Source organism: Emys orbicularis, chromosome 9 (genome assembly GCF_028017835.1).
Source record: "Emys orbicularis isolate rEmyOrb1 chromosome 9, rEmyOrb1.hap1, whole genome shotgun sequence".
NCBI lineage: Eukaryota > Metazoa > Chordata > Testudines > Emydidae > Emys > Emys orbicularis.
The window spans coordinates 23,108,148-23,118,991 of NC_088691.1; the positions used below are offsets into that span (position 1 = coordinate 23,108,148).

The window sequence follows — 10,844 nt, forward strand, 5'->3', positions numbered from 1 at the left end:
ATCTTTCTCTGATGAGGTCTGAATCTGCCTCTTTGCTTGTGTAATTTAAAACTAGACCGGAGCCTTAGGGTACGTCTACACTGTAATAAAACACCTGCGACTGGCCTGTGTCAGCTGACTCGGGCTTGCAGGGCTCAGGCTGCAGGGCTATAAAATTGCAGTCTAGACATTCGGGCTCGGCTGGAGCTCATGTTCTGGGACCCCATGAGGAATCTACACTGCAATTTTATAGCCCCCCAACCTGAGATCCATGAGCCCAAGTCAGCTGTCACAGGCCATCTGTGGGTGTTTTATTGCAGTGTAGACATAGGAAATAGCCTAAGGCTGGGGTGAGAAAGGTGACGTGAAAAGTCCTTTTTGTCTCTAATTCCTTTGAATAATATGAGAGAGAAAATCTGGAAACTGACTTTGAGGAGTAATTAAAAGACCATCTGTCAGGGTTCCCGCCCCACTCTGAACTCTGGGGTACAGATGTGGGGACCCGCATGAAAGACCCCCTAAGCTTATTTCTAGCAGCTTAGGTTAAAATTTCCCCAAGGCACAAATCCTTTCCTTGTCCTTGGACAGTATTGCTGCCACCACCAAGTGATTTAGACAAAGATTCAGGAAAAGGACCACTTGGAGTTCCTATTTCCCCAAAATATCCCCCCAAGTCCCTTCACTCCCTTTCCTAGGGAGGCTTGAGAATAATATACCAACCAATTGCCTTTAATAACAGTACAGACCAGACCCTTTATTTTTAGGACACTAAAATCAATCAGGTTCTTAAAAGAAGAACTTTATTATACAGAAAAAAGTAAAAGAAGTACCTCTGTACAATCAGATGGAAGGTAATTTTACAGGGTGATAAAAAGATTTAAAACACAGCGGATTCCCCTCTAGGCTCAACTTCAAAGTTACAAAAACAGGAATAAACCTCCGTCTTAGCATAGGGAAATTCACAAGCTAAAACAAAAGATAATCTAATGCATTTACTTACAATTTCTGTAATTTTAGATGTATCATTTCAAGGTATCTTTTCAAGAGATGGGTTACCTGCTTGGTCTCTCTCTCTCTCTTTCTATCCAGAGGGAACAAAGAGAGCACAAACAAAACTCCCCCCCCCCCCCGCCATTTGAAAGTATCTTCTTTTCCCATTGGTCCTTCTGGTCAGGTGCCAACTAGGTTAATTGAACTGATTAACCCCTTACAGGTAAAATGATTCTGTACCTCTGTCTGTACCTCTTGCCAGGCGGGATTTTATGTTATTGCATACATAAAGGTTGTTACCCTTCCCTTTATATTTATATCTCAAACACTCTGTCTTAAATAGTGAATTTTCTTTTAACAGTCTCAGCAGTTACATACCTAAAATCTTCCTAATATGATCATGGACCAAAACAAGTTAAAAATTTGCAGGTGCAAAAGTTTATTCCCTCTGCAGCTAGAAATGAATGGAAAGCCCTTTAAATGAAAGGAGGGTGACAGCTCTTTTTTAAATTTAACTTGAGTAAGGAACAGTCAGGAAAGGAACAAATTTTCCCTGCATTTCTGTTGCTCAACATTCTAATTTTATATTGGGCCCAGGAAGTTTGAGCATTACATATTTTCAAAATACCACTGTTCTTTGAGTCTGTAAGAAGCACAGCGGGTGGCAGAGGGAAGAATAATGTGGCCAGGAGAACATCTGGCTTGGCAGTTGTTGACATGTTTGAGTATTATTCCTTAGAGGATGAAAAGCGATTGCTGATAGGACAGACTTGGAGGGGATTGGGGGGGTTCAACATTTTTTCTGTTCGATTGGTTGGTGTTGTTTTCTAGCATCCATGAGCCTAAGCTTGGAGTCCAGCCACTGAACATCCTGTTTTCACTGAACTTGTCTCTTTCTCTAGGCTTCTTCTCCTTTCCTCTGGTCACAAAGCTACTGCAATAACTCCAAGGTAAGGATCTGAAATGTAGCTTTTTAGTTGATTTCTCACTTGGGATTTGTACTGTTGAGCGAAAGGCATCGAGCATCCTAAGCAGATGAATAAGAATGTAGCAAAGGCATTTAAAAATCAGCTTTTTACACAGCTACTTGCTTGTAAAAGGAAGGAGAATGCTCTCACAAAGTTCCAGTAACAGGTTTTCTGAACTCTGAGAAGGTTAGTCCAACTTGCTGTGTCACTCATATCCTTGCTTCAGTATTTGAGTTTATGTGCTGCAAGCACGAAGCAGAGTGTGTATCTATGTACTGTGTGGGCCCAATCTGCTCCCATTGAAATCAATGGGAGTTTTGCCATTGACTTCATTGGAAGCTGGATCAGGCCCTTGGTGTGCACACATGTGTTGAGGGCAGTCACTGTGGCAGCCAAACAGGAATTAATTTATGCTTCTAGTGAATTTGTGAGCCAGCCCCAGCCTTCTCTTACCAAGCCTTCTGGTGAAAGGGAACTATATGGGGAGCCTAGTAACATACTGTGATAGTGTCCAATCCCTTCACTTCTGGACTGTGGGTTCAAATCTTGATTACTAGCAGGTCACAAGTGGAAAGGAGCTGAGCTCCCATTCCTTGGTACCACACAAGGGAGCTGGTGCTTCTTTGCCCAAGTGCTTTCCACAAAGACAGAAGAAGGTGATAACTGGACGGTATAAAGTACAGACAGGAATGAATGGGTGGGGTGCACGAATGTGAGTAGGAAGGAAAGAGAGGGCAGGTCTAGAACAGCTCACAGTGATACAGGTCAGAACTGAGAGGTCTAATAATATAATAATAATAATAATATGGAGATATACCTATCTCATAGAGCTGGAAGGGACCCTGAAAGGTCAAGTCCAGCCCCCTGCCTTCACTAGCAGGACCAATTTTGCCTCAGATCCCTAAGTGGCCCCCTTAAGGACTGAACTCACAACCCTGGGTTTGTTTAGCAGGCCAATGCTCAAACCACTGAGCTATCCCTCCCCCTATCCCAGGACTGCCCTAGAAGGGGATGCAGTATGTCAGAAATGACAGAGGTGTCTGTGTGCGTGATATCCATGGGTCCTTTCCGAAATGTCCCAGTTCTCTGTCATTGCCACATGTTGTATAGTGCAGAAGACTGAGGTTGACTCATGAAATTTCTCTTGTAATGACATTAATACAGAACTGAGAAACAGCTTCCACACATTTGGGCTCAACATACTTTAAGCTTTGGAGAATGGAGCTGATACTGGGTTATCAGTAACTGTACATGAATCATGCTGCTCAGTGACAGAGTCCTGGGCAGCAGGGTCTGGGATTGCTATGGAGGCATCACATTCAGCCCCTGGAGAAGGGAGTGCCTCATGTTGCTCATGAACCTCTCCCAGCTGACCCAGGGGTCGTGTTGATAGACTCCAGGAGGAAGCAGCATCCTACAGCTGGGCAGATAGTTACACCCAACATGAGTCCAGAGGGGACGAATAAAGAGGCAAAGTGGAACCTCGGAGAACATTTACCTCCCCCTCCCAGAAAACATGGTCCAGTTGACAGCCATGCAGTCATATCATCTCACTTGTGACTCTCCAAATCATCAAGGTAATGTGGAGAGAGGAGAAAATCTCCCACAGCCAGAAGGATAGGTGAAGTCTAAAAGACCACCTAAAGCTCTGTGATGAAGACTGTGGTCAAAAGCTCGGCTCCTCTGGCACATAGGAAGTTAATACATGGGTATTTCCCGTCCTTATGTGAGGCAGAGTTTTCTGAATTCCCTCAGGAACTAAGGACAATCACAAACTGCACCACCTTGTGCTCCAAATGCAAGATATTTTTCTTTGACCTTGCCTTCTCTAACATAAATACATGGCAACATGTATATTAAAAATATTATATTATGTTAAAAAACCTCTACCAAAAACAAGACACTCCACAATATACCCTTCTCCCCTAGGGAGAAGATGAGAGAACAAACAACATGTGACAGACAGTCATGTTTCTTAATGCACTATTGGAAGGCGTTCAGATGAGTGATGCGCGCAGTAGAAGAGCCTATATTGAATAGAATAGGTCAGTGGTGAGAGGAGTTGGGCACTTCCTCTAGGAAATTCCAGTGCTCAGGGAAGTTACAAAATGAGCTTTAATAGAGTGGTGTGACATGCCATGGAAAACTGCCCTGCTTCAGATTTGCAGCCTTGAGGGTTTTAATTTGCATTCTTACCCTTTCTCCCTCTTGTAGGCTTGCTAGAGATTAACAGAAGCCAATCAGAACGTGAACCCACCACTTGACACCTGAAGGATGGATGGCTCAAAAGAGAAGATCATCCTGAATGTTGGAGGAATCAGACATGAGACGTACTGCAGCACCCTCCGGACCTTCCCAGGGACCAAGCTCTGCAGCCTCACAGAGCCCAATGCCAGCACACTATATGATTATAACCCTACCACCAAAGAATTCTTCTTTGACAGGAGTGCTCAGCTCTTTGGCTATGTGTTGAGCTATTACAGGACCAAACACCTCCATTGTCCTGTAGACACCTGCAGATCAGTCTTAGAGGAAGAGCTGGCTTTCTGGGAGATAAGTGATGCACAGTTGGCACCCTGCTGTTGGCTGAAGCTGACCAACAAAGACAGCCAGCCGGAGGAATTTAATGTTTGGGATGAGAACGAACATGCTGATGACCAGTGCCTCATAGTCCAGGTGGAAAGAAGGGATTTCAGCTGGAGGGCCAGGTGGCAGCCAAAGATCTGGTCTATCTTTGAAAAGCCCTTTTCCTCTTTAAGTGCCAAGGTAATGCTTCCAGTGGGGAACCAGATAGATTCATCAGCGTGAGCCTGAATCTGTAGGGGTGGAAAAAGCTTAGGAACTTGCAGCTCTAGTGCACAGGTTCAGAGTCCTGCTTACAGCTACAGTACTTGAATAATTAAATAAAACATCCCAGAATAACAACTTGATTCACCAGTAGTTTTAGTGTGCAGTTCAGCTTGCTCTGATTCAGGTAGGTGATGCTGCTATTAGTTACACAGAAGTATTTGCCTTGGTATTCCAGGGCAATTTGTGAATCCTAGAGGTTTCATGAGTTTTAGCACTAATGATTATTCCTCTGAAAATTCATACTAGAAATGAGCTATTTACTATGAGTTATTTTTATATTATAAGATTTTACTAATCTCACTTGGGAGCTGAAACCAGACCATGTGATTTAGGTGACCCCCTTCCTCATTCAACATGACTAATAAACTATTGAAGTGATCATTTAATAAACAAGCTATAGCAGTGGTGGGCAACCTGCGGCCCATCAGGGTATGCTGATTGTGGGCAGTGAGACATGTTGCTGACATTGACCGTCCACAGGCACAGCCCCCCGCAGCTCCCAGTAGCCACGGTTCGCCGTTCCTGGCCAATGGGAGCTGCGGGAAGCGGCGGGCCGTGCTGGCTGCTGCTTCCCGCAGCTCCCATTGGCCAGGAACGGCGAACCGTGGCCACTGGGAGCTGCCGGGGGCCGTGCCTACGGACAGTCAACATCAGCAATATGTCTCGCAGCCCACAATCAGCTTAGCCTGATGGGCCGCATACGACCCACGGGCCACAGGTTGCCCACCACTGACCCATAGGCTCTAAATTATTCCTCCAAAGCATTCGGCAAATATTTTTGAAAATAAGGATCAGTTCATGAAAGGTTCTCTAAGCAGAAACAGGATAAATGTGCAATTAATGTAGGGTCTGATTCTAACCTCACTCCAGTTTTACAGCTGACTCCACTGACTTCATTAAAATTACTCCACATTTACACCAGTGTAAATCTGTTATTTGTAAAGAAGAGTTTGACCAGCTTTAGACTTACTATCTACCCGTTATTAAACAATACAAGGCATATAATTTGGAAGCCTGCAGAGTCAGTCAAGAGTTTGTTCACTGGAGTGGCTCAAAATCAAACATTCTTCTTTACCTGTGCTCTCTACCAGGTCACCTGCTTTTCTAAACCTCAGCACGGAAGTCAAACCAGTTAATGGTTGAGCTAATGCTTAACACTTATGCCAGGGCCTTAATAACACCCAGGTGATTTCTGCGTGTGCTATCGGGGGGAAAAAAGTGCCAACTCTCAGCTCATTTTATTTTCTGTAACTAAAATGCTGTTGTGTCTCCCTGCTAGTGCTGGGCTATGGCTATGGCCCTTTGCTGTGCCCCACTACTCTGCATGCTAGGGCTGCGCATTTGCTACTGTGCTGTGTACAGTTAAAAGTGCATTTCATTAATTCCGCTCCTCTCAGAACAGGCACTTGGGGCAGCAACTGCAGGTTTGGAGAAGGCAGAGGACATTTTCCAGTCTGTCTAGAACAGCTGAGTCACTGGAGCCAGCACTTTGTGCTAGGGCAATCTCAGTGAATCTGTGCATGTTGCTCTAGCTGTCAGATGTCTCCCCTTCCCTACAAGGTCAGATGCTAATAGTTCACATTATTTTCCTTGACTCAGATCCCCCTCTTGGCCTTGGACAGGTAAGGATGGAAAAGAAAAAGAAACCTTCAATGTGTGAATCTATTCCTAGATGGAAATTGGGTAAAAGTTAGTCTAGGAAAAGGTAATGTTTGATGCTGAGAATCCTGGATGTGAAGTGAGGCTTTGAAGTTTTGTGATACCCTCACACTGACCTGATCCTACGTTTGACCTTTCTGTCCCTCTGCAGTGCCTGGCTATTATTTCTCTGCTGTTCATCATTGGAATCGTCATTATATTCTGTGAGGAGACTAAGGCACAGTACGAGTACTCTGCTGCTAACTTGACCATTTTCGGCCATTCCGACGTAATGCACAGCATCCATGAGCCTTATTATCACCAGGCCCCTTACCTGCTCCACCTGGAGCTGTTCTGTGTCCTCTGGTTCACTTTTGAGTTTTCCATGCGATTTTTCTTCTGTCCAGACAAAAAGAAATTCCTCAGGAATCCTCTGAATGTGGCTGATTTCCTCTCCCTCTTCCCAGTTTACATTGAACTCTTCACCGCCGAGCAGATTCAGAAAATGCCTAGCCTAGCGCTTTGGCTGGGTTTTGTCCGCGTAGTCTACCTCCTCAAACTCCTGAAGATATTCAAGCTAATAGAGACCCCTCTGATCCTGAGAGTCCTGTCCTACACGCTCAAGTCCATCATCCGAGAGATCTGCTTCCTGCTGATGATCCTGGCCTTTGAAACCCTCTTCTTTGGTTCTCTCTTTTTCTATAGCGAGTTGCTGGGTATTCATTCTTCTTACCGGGCAGATTTGCACTTCACAGACATTAACATTTGCTTCTGGTGGGCTCTGATCACGCTAACCACTGTGGGCTATGGTGACATCATCCCTCTCACCATCTTTGGCCAGGTGATGGCAGCCTTTGCTGCAATATTTGGCATGTTAACTATTATCATTCCAATCCCCATTTTCCTGGTCAAGTTTAAGGGCTATTATGCCACTGCCATAACCAAACAGAAGCTGAAAATGAGCAAAAAGCAATAATGTGATTGAGTTCAGACCATTGCTGCCTTGGGGCACTTCAGAATTAATTCCAGTGTGGTTTGTTTCCACCACTTTGTGGGAAGAGCAACTCCTATGAAAAGTCCTTGCCACATTCATTAAGACTGCCTCCTTGCTCCTTTGGTATATTTCAGATCAATGTCAGGTACCCAGATCTGAGTTATAGCTTTCTATTTTAGTGGCTAATGCTCTTTATGGCCTATCCCTATATCAAACAGCACTACACTGACACTCAGCGTGACCCAACTAGCACTGAAATCTCACCTATCCCTTGTCAGAACAAGATGAGAAAATTCACTTTGGACAGTTTCATCAACACACAAGATGTTTGTTTTTGTTTTTCCCCACCAGCAGGAAAAAACAATGCTGTTCACTGTGCAAAGCTATGATAAGTGATTCCCAGAGAAGGCAGGGATGAAGGGCTGCACTGAAGTATAAACCAAGAATCTGCAATGTGCTGAATGCTCTCAACCCCAGTGATGCCAGTTCAAAGTGGGGCCTAACTAGGGTGACCAGACAGCAAATGTGAAAAATCGGGACAGAGGGTGGGGAGTAATAGGAGCCTATATAAGAAAAAGACCCCCAAATCGGGACATCTGGTCACCCTAGGCCTAACAGAAAAATGTATAAGGTGCACACCCTGGCAACAGCCTTCTGCACACTCTCTGGGCCTGATAATCAGCTGGTGTAAATCAGTGCAGCTCCACTGACTTTAAAGAAGCTGTGCTGATTTACCCTGTCTGAGGATATGGGTCTGTGTGCCTCACAGGGACAATCACACCTCCATTTTCATAGATGCCCTCTTTATGGAGAGAAATGTGTAGCTAAAATCGAAGGGTCAGATCTCGTCCCTAGCATCTGCTCCCAGAGGGGGATCTTCCACATGTGAGATCTCACCGTGCATGGAATGGGGAGAGTCAGCTATCTCAATGGCACTGGACCCCACCAAGAGGCTTTTACTGAATCCTGGTGTTGGGAAGGGGGTGAAGACTGCGTGGACAGTGAGGCAGCCTGCATTAGGCTGTGGCAGGCTGGGAGGAGAAGAGACATGTAGGGATGCACAGTATCTTCCCATCAGCCCTGTTACCGGTGGTGGGGAACCTTCCACCTTTAAGAAGGGACCTCGGACAGCATCAACTAGAGGAAGTCCTTATAGTACTTTTTCACTGGAGTCCATTGGCACAGGATCTGTGTGTGGAAACGCAGATGGCAGGAATCCATAAAATTGGATGCTGACACACAGCTCCTTCTAGGCAGGGTCAAACTTCCCCATGGAACAACACCTTCCCCCCATGAGTTTGACTGGGCGGGGAGCAATCTGGCCCTAAGAAATTCTGCCCTGTCTTCTTATATTTTATTAAAGAAGCAAAGGATGTAGTATATTTTGTCTGATTTGCCTGCACATAGAGGCCAGTGTGAACTAGTGAACAGATCTAAAATCTGCAGTTCTTATAGTCAATATTTTTAGTGATTTTTTTTTTCCCCTTGAAAAATTCACTTGGCCTGATTCTGAGCCTCACACACCACACTGCCAATCTGGAGTAAATGCTCTGAAGTGAGGGAGTTACATTAGTGGGGTAGGAAAAAAAACAGTGGGAGATCAGAATCAGGCCCAATAAGTTGGTGATGCATTCAGTGTGCGATAAGGGAGCCCTCCAATGGCAATTCCCTTGGACTGCAGCCAGAGGCTGCATATCCTCGTGGAAAGATTTCACGATTTAACTAAATTTAAGATTGACCTAAACAGCACTTTTCTTTCAAGAAACAAACCATAAACAAAACAGTATTAAATATAATGTTCATTACATTTTATCTGCCTATAGATATTGTTATAAACTAGAAAGATTAAATTTATAATTTTGTAATCTTTATATCCCATCTATTCCTAATTTTTTTCCTTATAATATCCAATACTGTACGCTTCTGTTGAGAAAGAAACAATATCAGATGCTGTGGCTATTTCAACAAAGATGGGCAAAAGTTATGTTGCTTAGTGGAAGAAAAACATGTCTTTTATACTATTACATCTATGAATTTAAATCCTATTAAGACTGTACCTTTATTAAAATTTCTATTAATGTATGTCCATCGGTGTGATTATGTTGCAACGGGCATGAGTTTAAAGGCTGCTTTACTTTTATTAAAACTTTTATTTGCTTTTTTTGCATTAATGCAATTAAAAAGGAATTAATTCTCTCTAAAGAAAAAAAGATTTGCTTCAAAAAATTTTGCATATTAAAAAAACACCAAGTGAGAAACAGTAGCCCAGGCACATTAAATTTAAGATCAGATTCTCCCCTGCATCCCAATTGTGCTTGGCGGCAGGGAGAGAAGAGTCATCAGGGCAATATTATAGCAATCTGAACCTCTGTATGTGGCTGGTGTTAGTTAGAATAGCCTTGGTGTAACAGGGTGGTCTGCCCCTTTAAGGGCCTGGGGCCAGTCAGCCCTTTTTGATGATCAAAACCATCTGGCAAAGCATCAGGTGAACCCTATAAAGAGCTGAGAGCTCAGTTGGTGAGATCTGCAGGAGGGAGATGGATTCTTGCAATTAGTGCTGAAGCAGGGGGATTGACAGAAAGGGAAGAGTAGGGTAGTCTCATCGCCTTTCAGCACTGAAAGAGGTAAGGGGGAAAGCCTCTGTAAGCTGGAATCTGTGGTGGGCAGAGGGACAGCTTTGTTTTGATGCTTTAAGTTTAAGAATAAAACTGTGCTCTGAAGGAAGGATCTGAAAAGGCTGGGTGTGGAATGGAGACCTTCATGGGCTGGAGAGCCAGGCCAGCTGCCTACGTGTGGGGATGTTATACCACTGGTATATAGCCTTTATGTGTCCTGATGCCAGATGTAAGTGGGGGTGGGGGTGGTCCTGCTATTGTGCGGAACTTTCTTGGCTTATACACTACCCAGGTGGAATTGGCTAGCGAAAGGATCTGAATCCTCGTTCCCACTCCGTTTAAGTGGAGGACTGCCTGACTTCAAGGACTTCCCTTCCACTCTCCCATGCAGCAGAGTCCTCGTAACCTCAACGAGACTGGGCCCAGGATTCCTGGGAAGCTGAACTCCCAGTCTTGTTGTGGTCTCTTAGGGCAGGGATCGGCAACCTTTGGAACGCAACCCGCCAGGGTAAGCCCCCTGACAGGCTGGGCTGGTTTGTTTACCTGCCGCGTCTGCAGGTTCGGCCAATCGCAGCTTCCACTGGCCACGGTTCGCCGCTCCAGGCCAATGGGGGCTGTGGGAAGCGGTGCGGGCTGAGCGATGTGCTGGCCGCCACTTTCCACAGCCCCCGTTGGCCTGGAGCGGCGAACCGCAGCCAGTGGGAGCTGTGATTGGCCGAACCTGCAGACGCAGCACGTAAACAAACCGGTGTGGCCCGCCGGGGGCTTACCCAAAGGCGGGCTGCGTGCCAAAGGTTGCCGATCCCTGGG

At 45.1% G+C, this 10,844-nt stretch overlaps 1 protein-coding gene across 1 annotated transcript; it reads left to right on the forward strand.

Annotated features, from left to right (window-relative positions):
* Positions 1–4,211: 4,211 nt before the first annotated feature.
* On the forward strand, positions 4,212–7,401 carry LOC135883270 (potassium voltage-gated channel subfamily C member 1-like). Its single transcript, XM_065410291.1, has 2 exons — positions 4,212–4,703; positions 6,598–7,401. Exons 1-2 carry the CDS (start codon positions 4,212–4,214, stop codon positions 7,399–7,401), a joined length of 1,296 nt encoding a protein of 431 aa, XP_065266363.1.
* Positions 7,402–10,844: the final 3,443 nt, after the last annotated feature.

Coding starts and splice junctions, on each gene's coding strand:
- LOC135883270 (XM_065410291.1), top strand. CDS start 4,212: ATGGATGGCTCAAAAGAGAAGATCATCCTGAATGTTGGAGGAATCAGA. Junction 4,704..6,597: donor TTTCCTCTTTAAGTGCCAAG/GTAATGCTTCCA, acceptor GTCCCTCTGCAG/TGCCTGGCTATTATTTCTCT.